At 34.7% G+C, this 16,073-nt stretch overlaps 1 protein-coding gene across 4 annotated transcripts in view; it reads right to left on the minus strand.

The window, feature by feature from the left end:
- Positions 1 to 252: 252 nt before the first annotated feature.
- Positions 253 to 16,073, minus strand: part of LOC129745171 (transient receptor potential-gamma protein) — a 94,083-nt gene continuing 78,262 nt past the window's right edge. For all 4 annotated transcript variants that reach the window (XM_055738090.1, XM_055738089.1, XM_055738088.1 and 1 more), the window contains exon 18: positions 253 to 2,288. In XM_055738090.1, coding sequence (XP_055594065.1) covers positions 1,812 to 2,288 — 477 coding nt within the window. In that variant the 3' untranslated portion in view covers positions 253 to 1,811. The remainder of the gene's footprint in view (positions 2,289 to 16,073) is intronic.

Here is a 16,073-nt window from a genome sequence, read left to right on the forward strand (position 1 = left end):
TTTGACAAATTGGCAAATTGATAAATTGACAAATTGACGAATTGACAAATTGACAAACTGATAAATTCACAAATAGACAAATTGACAAATAGACAAATTGAAAAATTGACAAAATGATAGTCTGAATAATCACAATATTCGAAAAACGTGGAACTAAATTATTTTTTATTTTTCGAACATTAGTTTTAAGTGATTTCAAAATGTTTTTAAAGAAAATCAATTCAAAATCTAGAGATACTATCTACACTAAATAGAGTTCTACATTGGTGTTCGTGAAATTTTGATAGGAGCGTTTGTTTGTTCTTTGTTAAGGTTCATGTTGTTGTTGTTGTTGTTGCTGTTCAAATGTTAAGCTCTAGGGCTCTATTGTTGTTACTATTGGTGCTTTTGTTAGATTCTATCGGTTGTGATTTCGGTTGTGTCTCTGGGTGCTCTTTACTTAGCTAGTGTGTGAAGAATTGCGTGTTTGGTTTGTTTGTTTGTTTTGTTCAGAGCAAAAGCAAATGGTTGTCTCACTTTTTTTTCTTTCTATTTTTACACGGTTTCTTTTGCTTTCGACTCTCACCGAGCTCCTGCAGCTACTCTAGCTTTTCGTAAAACATGAAACACCCTGTGGTTTGTTTATTCCTACAATGATCGAAATTGGTTGATCGTTTTTGTTTTATTCTACCTGGTTTTTCCTCTAGTTTTCAGATTCCATTTTTTTCTGAGTGGTGATATAAAGGTTTTTTTTTTCTATCTCATTCTCTCTTTCTATACTTTTCATTGGATTTTTGGTTTGTTCTTAAGAGACTTGGTCCCTTACTTTTCTCTTTCTGCAAACTTTCCTGATTCGACGGAACTTTTTTTTTCCCGTTTATCCCCACACATTTACTAATGTCTTAAACCTATCGCTTACATGTCTCTGTATGTGTTTGATTGCGGTGCGTTTTAAACAGATGTGTAAGTGTTTACTTTCGTGTTTTTCAATGGTGTGGTGATGTGAGTGTTGGTGTGATAGTAATGCTGTTTGCTTGTTTGCTCAAGTATATAAAGAGTTCGCTACTTTTGATTACGGTATCTGTTGTGTTTATGCATCGATATAACAATAGAAGAGATCGGTTCGGTGTGAGTGAGAGAAAGCCGGAGCACCGCCTACTAGCTAGTCGAGGCACCGTAAATGGCCCTTCACCCACACCGGTTCCGATTTTTAAGTGTTTTGCGCACAATTCCCATTTTTTTCCTATTCAATCAACATTGTGTTTTCACGGTGGATTCACAGATGTCAAATTGGATTACATAATTGGTTAACTAATGTTTTACATTTAAAAAGTCGGGTTTTCGTATTAGATGTCTCTCATTCTTAGGCCATATTAGGATTGGTAGTGAAAACGAAAAACTCGGTAAAGCAACGGGTAAAACGTCATAGGGATTGGATTAACCCGGTGGATTTCGATCCCTGTTTTATTCTCTTTTTCTTTTCGCTTTGCGACAAACTAAACCATTACCATAACCTCGAATTCGATTAATTTGTTTAGAATTTTGCTTTCAATTAGTTTACATCCGATTATGTGTAAGGTTAAGAGGATTTTTTTGTTCTAATGTTTTTTCGTTCTCAATGATTGAATGTGAATGTGTTTGTGTCCTGTTTTCAACATGGCAGTTAAAATGTTCCTCCAACAAACATTCGACTACTTGCTACCGTTTACAACTAGAAGATTGTGGTAATAGCTACGGCGATCTAGCCCTGGACTCGATCCATCGTAGCCCATCTGGACGATCCCGGGCCGGATCTTTTTCCTGTACAAAAAGTCGCCCGCATTGAGGAGACCCTATAACCATCCCTGCGACTGGAAGTGCCCTCGGACGGGTGTGACGCCCGGTATCCTGTAGGTCGTTATCGTGGATCCGCTCGAAGAAACATTTCCCGGTCCTCCGTCAATCGTTGCAGACCGACCCTGTATCCTCAACAGAGGTTCGGTAGAACTAATCCTAGCATTTGGGGGATTGTCCACACTCTCCTCGGTCGTCGAAGGCGTCAGCGGAGGAGGTCGATCGATGGTCATCGATGGTCGTGGTTTCTCCAGCGAGTTGGTCTGGCTCTGGGTCTGTTCGTGGCGAGGTGTTTTTAGCAGTTTGGACGCCGTCGTCGTCGTCGTCGCTGCAGATGATTCTTTGCCACCGCTGCCATCTTCGCCGGAACATTCGGTTATCGTTCCGGCACCTGGGCTGTGGAGGTGGGTGCTGAACACTCCACCCGGATCGATGTCGATACCGCCACGCGAAGGAACACTGGAAGCACGTTTTATCTGGAATCGAAGGAGATGGTTAGTATAGTGATGATTTAAATAAGATATTTCAAAATTATGTAGGGGAGAGGAAGGCTATATGCGCATATTAAAGAAAAGCACTCATTTTCTCCTACACTCCAAAAGATAGGAGTCTGAAAACTATATGCACATGAGCGGACATCTGTTTTATATACGTTAGTGAAATTTTTCTGTTAAAATCTCTTACAGTTTTTGTGAAAATAATTTTATAATAAAAGAAGTCAAAATAGCCGACCGGCGGACTAAATGCGCATATTTATGTTTTTAGCTATATTTCATTACCACTTGCAATATTTTGATATTAATTAATTGAAAATGGTTGAAACGGATGTTAAGCATACGTCAAGGCCGAAATTTTGGTGAAATTTTTTACATCACTAGTTCTTTTGCATGAAACATAGTTAAGTATGCCATATGGCCATATTTCAGGGTAATATTTTGTTCATATTGTATTTTTATCGGATCAGTAGGAAGTTCTTCTTTTTTCGCTGTAAGATCGTGATTTGAGCGTAGATTTCATGTTTAAATGATAGAAAGTAAAAAATTTATAAGACTAATCTATTTTTCTTGATATAGGCATTTAACCTGCCTTGATATGGGCATTCAGAACCTGTCTCTTATTCCAATATCTTATCATTTACAACTTTGCCAAAAGCTTCGATTTGTTGAATTTCCGATTTCTAGATGAATAAGAAAGAAAAACCACTAAAATTTTTGTTCACAGAATCTGTATGCATAATAATTAAAGTTCAATATATTATAACAAAACTGACAAAAATCTTGTTTGAATTTTTAAATTTTTTCGACTTTATATAATAATTTAATTTTTTTATGCCATGTGTTAAAAGCGTATTACCCTCAAACTACACTAATTAGATATGATGAATCTCCAGCCATATCGTCAATCGGCTGTATGCGCATATTACCCAATATGCGCATATAGGAACACTTCCCCCTATCTGTTTAATTCAATGAACGTCTAGAATGTCATAATTTGTAAAATTATTCCAGAGCTCCCATGCTTAAATTGGCAAATTTACCTGATTCGCGAGCGACTAACAGAGAGAGAATGCCTTTATTCTAATTCAATTTTGTCGTTTGTGTCTCCTTGCTTTTCTCGCATTCCAATAATGTCCCTTACCACGTGAGCTGGCGATTTGATCTTGAAGCTATATAGAAACTGATTGGACTTCCTGGCACTGCCTGTAGCTATTCTATGCTTTAGAACGACTTGCAATAGCTCTTCCTCACAGACTTATGAATTAAAAAAATATATTGCTATGATTAGTTTAAATCCTAAACCTTTCTAACGACAAGAAACAAGGTATATTTATGCTACGGAAGGTGCTTCATTCCGCAGGTTGTGACAGTATCGCTTAGCAGTTTTAAAGCAATCAATCCTCTTGCGCATGCCTGGCCAACATTTTCAACAGGCGGGCCAAATTTCAGAAATGAGATAAGCTGGCGGGCCAAAAAATAAAAAACAAATTTTTCTGGAGTATTCGGAAAAAATAACAGATTTTTGAAAGTGCTATAAAAATATTTGCCTAAGTCACATCGAGTATAGATTAAGCTTGCCAGGTTGCCCAGTTTTATCCGGGTTTACCCGGATATTTAATACAAAATTTGGGAAAAGTCCGATCCGGCTCGGTTGACCGGATTTCATTGAAAAATTCTCAGAATTTTTTAGTAAATTCTATAAATATAATCATGGAAAGTTTTGTGGAAGCCTAAAATACGATTCAAAATATGCTGATAATTTTTAATGGACTTTTTCTTAAATTTTCTTTTTGCTATTGATTTTCTATTGATGTTGCCTGAAGTTTTGTTTGATAATTTTGGAATCAAATTGCCGGATCTTGTCAGGTTTTTATATGAAAATAGTCCGGATTTTCTGGGCCGGATACGTGCTGAAAAACTTCTGACAACCATTTGAAAAATATTATCCCTCCCAATTTATGTACGTCAATCTTTTCTAGGCATTTAAATTCTCATCGGTTTATTCTTCCCAGAAATGTCAAATGGCGTGACTACAATGGACTTATAGTCAATTTAATGGTTTCCAAGTATATTTTCCAAAGTTTTTAAGTTCACTGTTTTCCTTAGAAAAATTTGATAGACAATAAAAACTTCGAATGATAATGTTGAAATAAAGTAGGGTTCATAAGCTTCTGACATTTTAAAGAAATATTTTTTTCAACGAACTCTGGTTATATCATAAATATTTATTAATGAATTTTTCAAAGTACGGACCTCAACCTCAACTCAATTCAACTCTTTCCAAAATTTTTCAATACCTCGATTTGACGAGAGAGTTGGAAGGCCTTCTTTGAACAAGATGAATACGAATTTGAGTCTTTTTGAATCATTGCACCTTTTTCAAGTCAAAACTTTGCTTTTCTGAGAGATTTGTCAGTACTAAAACGATTTAAGTTGAATTTTACTACCCAACTGTAAATTCTGTCTAGCTTTTCATTATTGATGTTCATAAGCAGAGCAAGATGCCAAGATGCCCTTTAATGCATAGTGTTGTTTTAAAACAACACTAATCATAATCAAAATATCTCAAAAACGCGTGGATATTTTTGAGTGAAGAATTCATTTAAAATATTCTAGGGATTAAAAGCAATTATCCCATGGTATTTTTATCACGATATTTTAATGTATGTGTGCGATATCGAACAAAGTATGCGGTATGCGGTGCTTTTTGAAGAAGTAGATTTTGGAAAATGGCTGTTATTTCTTCAAATTTGCAAACTCTAACAAATTTTTTTCTTCTTAATCGATCACAAACACCTTCCTACACAATACACAAGGTTTTGAAGAAATTAGCAAAACCGTATTGAAATGTACTAAGAATATCAAAAAAAAATTTTTTTACTTTGATGGGCTATAACTTTTATAATGCTCAAAATAACGACTTCAAACCTGTTGAGTTTTGTAATTCGAATTAAAATGTTATTATTTCACTGAATCAAGAACTGAAATTCTCATTTAATAAAAGTCATGTATTAAAGGGTTAAAATATTTTGGATTTGGTTTAATTTTACATAATTTGCAAAAGTTATTAAATTTGGATGGATGAACGAAGTTTTTGAAATAGAATTAATTTACGATTGGTTGACGTTGTTTTAAAAGTATAATTTGAATTATGATGTTGATATGCTTCGGTGATTTTTAACAATTTTTAAACAATTTTGATACGATTTTAGAAAAAAATATCTGAATCCTTAACAACACTGAATCCTTAAAATAACACGACATGGAATGTTAAAGTCTGCTTCATTAATATTGGAACACAAACAATTGCGTGTAGTTCAGTCATTTATTAACGAATTCATAATTTGTTTTTCATACAAATGTAGCATTTTCTTTACTCTTTCATAAAAAAAAATAAAAAAATTATTCATTGCTGTTTCGAAGAAATTCTCGTACTTTTCCCGTAATACGGCACATTAGGCGGCGCACACCCTTTTCGTCCACCGTTTTGGCGATTTGATTCCACCAGTTCTTCATTTGAGTCATGTTCCTAACAAGTTTTCCCTTTGCCTTAAGCCTCCGCTTCGTGATTGCCCAGTATTTCTCTATCGGCCGGAACTGGGGGCAGTTTGGGGGGTTGAGGTCCTTCGGTATTACGCTGACCCCGTTCGTTGCGTACCATTCCATAACCGTTTTGCTGTAATGGCAGCTTGCGAGGTCCGGCCAAAACATTACTGGACGGTCGTGGGCACGAATAAACGGCAGAATCCGTTTCTGTAGGCACTCTTTTTTGTAGACTTCTGATGTCATTGTCTTGTCAGTGAGAAAGACTTTGGTTTTCTGTCCACAACTGCATATCCCCTGCCAAATCATGTACTTGCGGGCGAATTTATCCGCAAACACGAACTTAAATTTTGCAGGTACATCCCCCCGAGCCGTCGCCAAATAAAATTTTTGACCTGGGATTTGCCCAAAGTCCGCCTTCACGTAGGTCTCATCGTCCATCAGAATACATCCGTCGAACTTGGTCAGTACTTGGTCGTACAGCTTTCGAGCACGGATTCTGGCCACAGTGTTCTGCTTCAGCGTCCGATTTGGCTGTTTGCTGGCTCGGAATGACCTTATCCCTTCCCGGAGACGAATTCGTCGCACCGTACCGTGAGCGGCCTGGAACTTATTGGCCAAATCGCGGTCTGAAAGATTGGGATTCCTCTTGACGACCTTGATGACTTTCCCACGAAGTTTCCGGTCGACAGTTCCACTCCGACGCTTCGAATGCGGCTTCCGAGCCGTCGTCAATGTTTCCTTGTACTGCTTGATAACACGCCATACGGTATTTCTGGGCATTTTAAGCTGTTTAGCTAGCTTCGATGCCGACAACAACGGATTTTCAAGAAAACTGTGCACAATTTGATCTCTCCGTTCGGCTTCCATGGCGGTTGTTTACAAAATGCTATCGTTTGGTGTTATGACATAAATACATGGTGAAAGGTAATGAATTTCCCGACACGTGGGTGAAAAAAGTTTCCAAATCCTTCCACTAGGAGCGCCACAATGAGCAAAAGAATTTGTTCCAATATTAAATGAAGCAGACTTTATAAAGACATTGAATTTCAATTTAATCAATATTACAATACACTGAACGTGATAATGTCATGTAAAGTTATAGACTGTCAAGAACAGGAACAGACAAATGTAAACAAAGTGTTTGCAAATCTTGCACCAAAGTGTTTCGTTTAAGCAGATTCCGTGCGAGTAAGTTTATCTGTTTTGTTGGTTCCCGGAGATCTTCTAGAAGCCCTGATGCGGTTCTGGAAGCGGTTTCACGTTACTCAACTTTGAATACGGTACTTCGGCGAAGACAATAAAAGTATGAATGTGACTCCTTATGAAATTTATGAAGCAAAATAATTTTGCGCTTAATAAAATGAATAACATTAAATATAGAATGAAATTATTTTTAATTGCGCCGTGTCGAAATATAAAGGATGTCCATGCATAAACAACCTTAGTCATAAGATTTTCAGGAATACCTCTAAAAAGGCTATCCTAGTGGCAATTTAATTCATGAAAATCTATTAAATCTGTTAAAAAAAATCTGGAATCAGAGAGATGAACTGCAACTTTCACGAAGCTGAATTATGAACAAACTTATCGAAAATGGGCACAGAAAAAGGATTGGAGGTCTGCAAAATTAATAACGATTCAACGTCGAACGCTGTGAATACAATGATTTACTAAAATTATATTTTTCTCACTAAAAGTATTCGCTGTGATTTAGCTCCATACTAGCTCCAGTTACTGAAATGATGCAGTAGCATCTGTTCGAACTTTAAAGTGTTTCTCCTAGAAAAGGGTTCAAACCTTTTTCGAACAACAAAAAGTTGAAGGTCTTTCTATGGTTCGAAAAAGGTAAGAATTATGGTTAAGAAAAGTGAAACAAACAAAATTTTTGTTTGTAAAAAAAATCAGTGAAAAAATAAAAATTGATTAAGAAATAAGAATTACTAAAAAATGATCAAGATTCAGTTATCGTCATGCGGGGTAACAATGGGCCAAAAATGAAGATTTATAATTGTTTTCTTAATAACTATCATTATTAAACTCACATAAAAAGTAACAATTCAGAAAAGTTTGCAAGTAGCAAAGGTGTAAATGTTTAAAACATTATTGATAAATTTTGTTGTTGTTTCGATTATAGTCGTTTTACCATTTTTATGGCATACGCGACTTTATATCAATGTTGCAGTTGGCGGACAGTCATTGAAAAACTTATCCGATACAACTGTGATCGATGTTTATTCTTGGGCTGAATGAAGCAAATGAAAAATTGACCCATAGTAGGGAGGTGACTGTCGATCAACGTTGTTGCAGTGGAGTTCTATCATAAAAAATGAATGCAAGTACCGTAAACTGGGGGAACTTTGATCAACATGAATTTTTTGCAGATAATCGTCATTAAGTAAGTAAAAAGATAAAATATCTGAAAACGGTTTCTACGTTTGAAAGCCTGCCTTGCCTTGAGTTACAACTAAGTTAAATATGGTTTCTATTTGAAGATTTTTGATATTATTTAAAATGTAATTTTAGAACCTTAAAATATCTGTTTTTTCGAAGGCTCACAAACAAACATCTCTCCTGATCAAATTTAAGCATTTAAGAGCAAATGGGTTGTTTGATATGAAAGTTCATCTTTTTCCTTTGTTTAGGTTCAGTGATGATAATTTTGGGATAACTTCTGGATATTGAAAAAATCGGTGATTTCCCATGAGAAAGCCCGTATAGTAAAAATGGCCAATACCCTATCAAATGGTTAAATTTGAAGAAAAAAAAGAACATGGGAACAGTGCAAGAACCTAGGGAATTGCATGATGACCAAATTTCATTTCAATTTTGATGTACGTTAAACCCATAGTGATCAAAGTTACCCCGGAACTCGAAATCTGGTTTTGTAAATAACAAACATTTAATTATAATCACCAATGTCGTTTGAATTTACTGCAATCAAAGATCATGTTTTATACTTTTCGACTCCGTAAGTGTTTCAAAACTTTCAGGAATTACGAAAAAGCAATCTCTTCTAAAATATTTAAAAATGAATGAAAAAAGTGATCCAAGCTCCCCCAGTTTACGGTACTTGTTCAATTTTGGTTGATATTATTTACCCTGTATTAAAAACGGTGTTAAATATCGTTTTTATTGTCGTTATAAAAAATTCAGTTAAGCTCTGTTAAGTATAAATATTATTTCAATTTACTATATTAATATTATTTACTCACCCCTGCTCTCAGCCAAGTTTCGATTCTCTAAAGCAGGGGTGGCCAAACCATGGCCCACGGGCCACATGTGGCCCGCGACTGTCTTTTTGTGGCCCGCGAAGCTTTTTCCAAAATGTTAAATGTGGTCTTAGTTTTATTTAAGAGTTGAGATTTTTTCTTGGTTTCTGTACCATTTGGAGGTGAAGTTTATCGAAAAGTAATAAATAAAGGAATAAAAAGTCGGAAAAACCTGTTAATTTTTCAATTTTCTAATATTTGATACATGAACTGTTCTTTTGAATAACGGATGTGTAAAATTTGCTCATTTTTGCAGACGGCACTATTTAAAAGATTTGCACCATATTTTTAATTTTTCACAACTTACTTTAAAAAAAATAACAAAGTTTTTTTTTACAAAATTACTAAGTAATATGGATTTGAAATATTTTTTTTGATAAAAAAATCTTGTATCAAATACCTCAAAAAAAAATAAATTTTAAAATTCGCAAAAAAGCATGTACAGTTGCGTTCAAAAAAGAATGAAATCGCGTGAAGCTGCGTACCCACTTCCATCTTTGACAAGCTGCCATTTCTTTTTCAGTTGATATTTTTTAATGAAAATTTCACACAATTTAGTTCAACTATTCAACTAACACTCAACGAAATTTGAAGTCTTTACAATGACGGGTAACAATGATAGAGCTATTTCCGTAAAATAGAGAAATTTGGAATTGCTCCTCTAAACTAGCTGTAACTTCGACAATTTTTATTGAAAAATCTTGAAATTTGGTCAAAAAATGTAAAAATGTTTGATCTAATACCAGGCAAAGTTTCGTCATAATCGATGAACGTGATCAAAAATTATGCCGGATAGAAAAACAGGTTCATTATCGCCCAACATACGATTTCATTCTTTTTTGGAAGGATGTTTGTATGGAAAACATAGTAATCCATGTATTCTTGGTTTTTTTCTTTAACAATTTATAATCAAAGCAGAAATGAAGTTTCTAACAATTTTCAATCTCCTTTGTAATAAATTTAGATTTTGTGAAAGAAAAAACCAAGAATACATGGATTACTATGTTTTCCATACTAACATCCGTCAAAAAAAGAATGAAATCGTATGTTGGGCGATAATGAACCTGATTTTCTATCCGGCGCCATTTTTGATGACGTTCATCGATTTTGACGGAACTTGGAATGGTATTAGAACAAAATTTTTCCATTTTTGGACCAAATTTCAAGATTTTTGAATGAAAATTGTCGAGGATACAGCAAGTTTAGCTAAGCAACTCCGAATTTTCGTTTTTTACGGAAATAGCTCTATTTTTGTTACCCGTAATTGTAAAGACTTCAATTTTCGTAGAGTGTTAGTTGAAGAGTTGAACTAGATTGTGTGAAATTTTCATTAAAAAATATCAACCGATAGAGAAATGGCAGCTCGTCAAATTTGAAAGTGGGTGTGCAGCTTTACGCGATTTCATTCTTTTTTGAACGCAACTGTATGTTAAAGTCGCATAGTTACACATATTTTGAAATTATATGGAAAATTTAGGAAGCTTGTAAGATAATAAAATTGTTCCCATATCGATGATACGTTCGCAAAAGTTTGACACCATTGAAAATCCTTGTATTGGCTGTTCTGTTTTAACAATTATTCCATTTTAGGCAAACATGTTAAAAATGAGCCGTCATTCTTTGATAATTTTTAAAAAAAATTGTATTTAAACCATGACTTCTAAACTTGTGTAAACTGTAAAAAAAAAAAAAACACCGCTCTCAAAATAAAAAAAAAACAACTTTTTGAATATGATGAGAAGATCAAAGGAACATGAGAATCAATGCATGAACATAAGCCGTGTAAATCATAATTTTTGAAAAAGAATAAACGACTCACCGACCACCGATGAGACAAGCATTGAAGTTTTTTTTTGAAAAAATTCATGATATTTGCGCTTTATGATTTTCCTTTCATTGATTTCCATTTTTTTATCTTAAACTTTTCATCATCTTCAAACATTTGATAATTTTCAAGAAACAAAAGGAACCAAAGATGTTATCATAGCATTAGATTTGAGTAATAAAAAAAATTCTGAGATACTTCAGAAGATAACGAAAAAGTTATGAGTTTAAATCATATAAAAATTGCTCAAAATTGGCAATATCTGTGGTATCCATTATAAAAGATAGAGAAAACTGGACTAAATGTTTTTACAAATGTGTATATTCATTCAAACCTTTTTACGCTTAGGCGAAGGTGATGAGCTTTGAACGGAAATGTACAGATCTTATCTGTTTTTACATAAGCCTAGTTTTCTAGTCTAGTTCTAGTAGTTAGTACTACTTGGTACTGGTTAGTACCAAGTTTTGAGCAATTTTGCAAATGTCATTAATCGTATTTTCATTCATGACAAATGGGACTCTCCGAATTATGGCCTTTTGGAGATTATATTTCTACATACATACTTTGTCCAACTGATTTTCCTGCTTTGTAACTTTGCGGAAAAAAAAGTTTGTGTTGTTTTAGTTCAGACATTTCCTACTTAAAATTTTCAAAATCTGTTTTGATAGTGTCAAATTTTAAACACGAGAATTTTTGGGATGTTTCTTTAGACGCGAATACTGTTTGAAAATCCGATTTTATAGTATGCATTTAATTTGAAACTGCATTTTGAATTGTTGAAGTTAGTTCAGTTTTGAAAGTATCAATGATGGAGGTCTGGTTGAATTTTAAATTAAAAATTTTGAAATAAATTTCTGAAAATCTTGATTTGCAAATTGGATTTTTCATTTTTTGTGCAGAGCTGCCGATTAAGTAACGACATCTGAAATGGGCATTTGTGAAGCAGTACGCACATGTTAGAACTGAGTTGATCTTTTTTCAGGACGCACGCGTCGATACATATTCATAATTTTCTTTGTCCTTATTATTTAAGGAAAAGTTAGACAACTCAACATGATGCAGAAATCAAAAATCAGAAGTTTTATATTTTGAATAATTGTAAGACCATGAAAGAAATTTAATGTACTGTGGAATTCCTACACTACTTAACATTTCTGCATAAAAAATCATATATTAGACATGATATATATATATATATATATATATATATATATATATATATATATATATATATATATATATATATATATATATATATATATATATATATATATATATATATATATATATATATATATATATATATATATATATATATATATATATATATATATATATATATATATATATATATATATATATATATATATATATATATATATATATATATATATATATATATATATATATATATATATATATATATATATATGTATATATATATATATATAAGTTAGCAACCAAGCCATAGCCGAGGACCCAACATCAACAATTATGTTCCCACCGTTCCAGCATAACACGATACCGAGCGACGTGACAATTTCAACAACATCTCTATTCCCAGCAGATCGGACTTCCCGGAATCCCAGTAATAGTGCGCATTAGATTGAGGTTCTAAACTCTGTAGAGAATAGGAATAAAGTTACTTCTAGTTTAATCTCCAAGTCGTGCAGTCGAGTTCTCCTTTTTTTAAAAAGAATTCCCTGATCCATGAATTCTTAGCTGGCGCAGTCGTCCGGATATTTTTCTAAGTGTTTTTAACCGCGATCGAGCATCCGCGAGCGCATATCGTGGACTTGTGTTTTAAACCGAGAAAAATTCCGTTGAACCATAAATCGTTTCCGTGAACGTAAATCGCGAAATTAGTTAAGAGTGAAAATCGTTTGTTAGGGAAATTAGGAAAACCGAGTGGACATCGGCAGTTTCAACAAGCTTGGACGTAACGTAAGTAATTTTATTTTTACCCCTAATTAACAATTTTGATGACAAAGTGTAAAAAATACTAACAAGTGATTTTTTGTTTAAAAAAGTGATAGTAATAATAAAAAAAAAGAGATGGAACAGTTCCAACAGCAACTTGCGTACCTGAAGCAAGAATTAGCCTCTAAAAATGAGCAAATTCATCAGCTCAAAGTCGAAGCGCAAGGTGCCGCTGAAGCTGTGCAAAACGCACGAGCCGAGTTAGCCCAAATTACGGCAGAGCAACAGGCACGCGAAAATGCCGCTGTTCAAGCAGCAGTTGCAAAATGCCCAGGTAAAAACAGCAAAGAATTTGTTATTTCAGCAAATGGGACTCAAAGTATTTTTATCTAAACTAAAGGAACCTTTAGGACACATAATAAGAGCGCAAACTCCGAGCACCTTAAAGGAAGCCTTGAGAATGTGCATAGAAGAATCCAATTATCATTATGTGAAACCCACAGACAAATCCGATCCACCACCAATCCCGCATAAATCCCCACGAAATTTCTTAACACTTCCAATTCATAGCCCCAAATCTTTTCCAACATTTCCACCCATTCAAAACCGAAACGCTTTTCCACAGCGTCTACACTTTCCTCAAAACCCTCCAAGACAAAATTTTAACTATTTCCAAAACTTTGCACCCAAACCACAACCGTACCAGTTTAAACCATTCCAATTCAAACCAACATCCAATTCATTCAATTTCCAAAAACCTCAAAATACATTCCAATCAACCGGTAACCAATTCGGAAATAAAAACGTTTTTGCTCCAAAGTTTACTCCCCAACCTAAGCCAACACCTATGGACATTGATCCATCGTTGAGATCGCGCGCAATAAATTACATAAACAGGCCGCATTATCAAATAGAAGAATGTGAAGAAATGTACTACAATCAGCAATTTTACCCTGATTATTGTTACGGCTATCCTACATTGGACGATTATACACAAACAAATCAACAACCACAACAATCTGATCAAATTACCAAACAACCTACAGAAGAAGCCTCACATGCATCAGCCTCAGCCACTACTAACAGTGACGAGATTGAAGATTTAAATTTTCAGACGGTCGCGTTTGCATCGCAACAAACGTAAACAACTTTGTTCCATACGTTCTAATTGAGACAACCAAAGGCCCTCTCCGATTTTTAATCGACACGGGAGCCAACAAAAATTACATAGATCCAAAACACGTGAATTACGATAATTGCAAAGTTACAACCCCATTAAATGTTCGGAACATCAGTGGAAAACACAAAATAGACAGATATGTGAAATTTAACCCGTTTCCTCAATATGATCAAATTGAAAAATCTACATTCTATGTATTCAATTTCCATCCGTTTTTTGATGGCTTAATTGGATACGAAACATTAAAAACTTATCAAGCTAACATTTTAACGGAATCAAATGAATTAGAAATTTTCAATACAAGGATTAAGATGTATCGAAAGTATCCAGATATAAAAAATGTTATTTTAAATTCCCATGAAACTAAAATTATTGGTCTTTCTATAGAAACAAATGATGGCGATTTTTATCTTGAAAATGATTTATTTGTGCAGCAGAACGTCATTATTCATTCTGGACTGTACAATGCTAAAGACAACCAAGCTCGTGTAGTAATTACTAATTACTCTGATGAGTGTTGTAAAATAAATTTAGATCAACAACTAGTGATACCTGAAATTAATAATTTTGAAACAAGTACACCTGGTGATAAAAAATCACGATTATCAAAATCTCTTTATGAGCAAATTCGAATATCACATTTGAATAGTGATGAACGAAACAAGCTCTTAAAACTGATTCATCAGCATGAAGATGTTTTCTTCTTGGAAGGCGATAAATTGACCTTCACAAGTGCGATTAAACATAACATCATAACAAAAGATGAGTTGCCGATTCATACGAAATCGTACCGCTACCCCTTTTGTCACCGAGAAGAGGTGCAGCGTCAGATTTCGAAAATGCTCGAGCAAGGCATCATACAACATTCTAGTAGCCCATGGACGTCCCCTGTGTGGATTGTTCCTAAGAAATTGGATGCTTCTGGAATTAAAAAGTGGCGTTTGGTGATCGACTACCGTAAATTGAATGAGAAGACGGTAGACGATCGATATCCAATTCCCAATATCACCGATATTCTGGATAAGCTAGGAAGGTGTATGTATTTTACTACACTGGACTTAGCCTCTGGCTTTCATCAGGTGGAAATTGAGAAAAAAGACATTCCAAAAACCGCATTCAGTGTCGAGAATGGACACTATGAATTTCTTAGAATGCCTTTTGGGTTAAAAAATGCCCCTTCCACTTTCCAACGCGTTATGGACAATGTGCTTAGGGAGCATATTGGTGTCATCTGCTTGGTGTACATGGATGACATCATCATCTTTTCAACCAGTCTAACTGAACACATAGACAACCTAGCAAAAATCTTTGCTACACTTGAAAAATATAATTTGAAAATTCAGTTAGATAAAAGCGAATTCCTTAAAAAGGAAGTTGCGTTTTTAGGGCACATCGTCACCTCCGACGGTGTTAGGCCAAACCCGGATAAAATTCAAATCATCAAAGAGTGGCCATTGCCCTCAAATGAAAAGCAATTACGTGGTTTCCTAGGCATACTAGGATACTACCGTAAATTTATAAGAGATTTCGCCAAGATAGCGAAGCCTCTTACTAACGCTCTAAGGAAAGGCGAGGAAATCAAACATTCAAAAGATTTCGTTGACGCCTTCGAGCGATGCAAAAATATTCTTTCAGGCAGCAACATTCTGCAATACCCCGACTTCACTAAGCAATTTATTCTGACCACAGACGCTTCCAATTTTGCAATTGGCGCTGTGCTCTCTCAAGGGACCATTGGCAACGATAAACCCATCGCTTTTGCTTCAAGGACCCTAAACAAAAGTGAAGAAAAATACTCAGCCATAGAGAAAGAACTACTGGCTGTTGTATGGGCATGCAAATACTTTCGCCCGTATTTGTACGGCCGTAAATTTATTTTGTATACAGATCATAAGCCACTTACATACGGGCTTAATCTGAAAGATACAAACAACCGGCTAGTTCATTGGCGACTTGCTCTAGGCGAATTTGACTATGAAATCCGCTATCGACCTGGTAAACAAAACGTCGTTGCAGATAGTCTG

This window comes from Uranotaenia lowii, chromosome 2 (genome assembly GCF_029784155.1).
Source record: "Uranotaenia lowii strain MFRU-FL chromosome 2, ASM2978415v1, whole genome shotgun sequence".
In the NCBI taxonomy this organism is placed as follows: Eukaryota; Metazoa; Arthropoda; class Insecta; order Diptera; family Culicidae; genus Uranotaenia; species Uranotaenia lowii.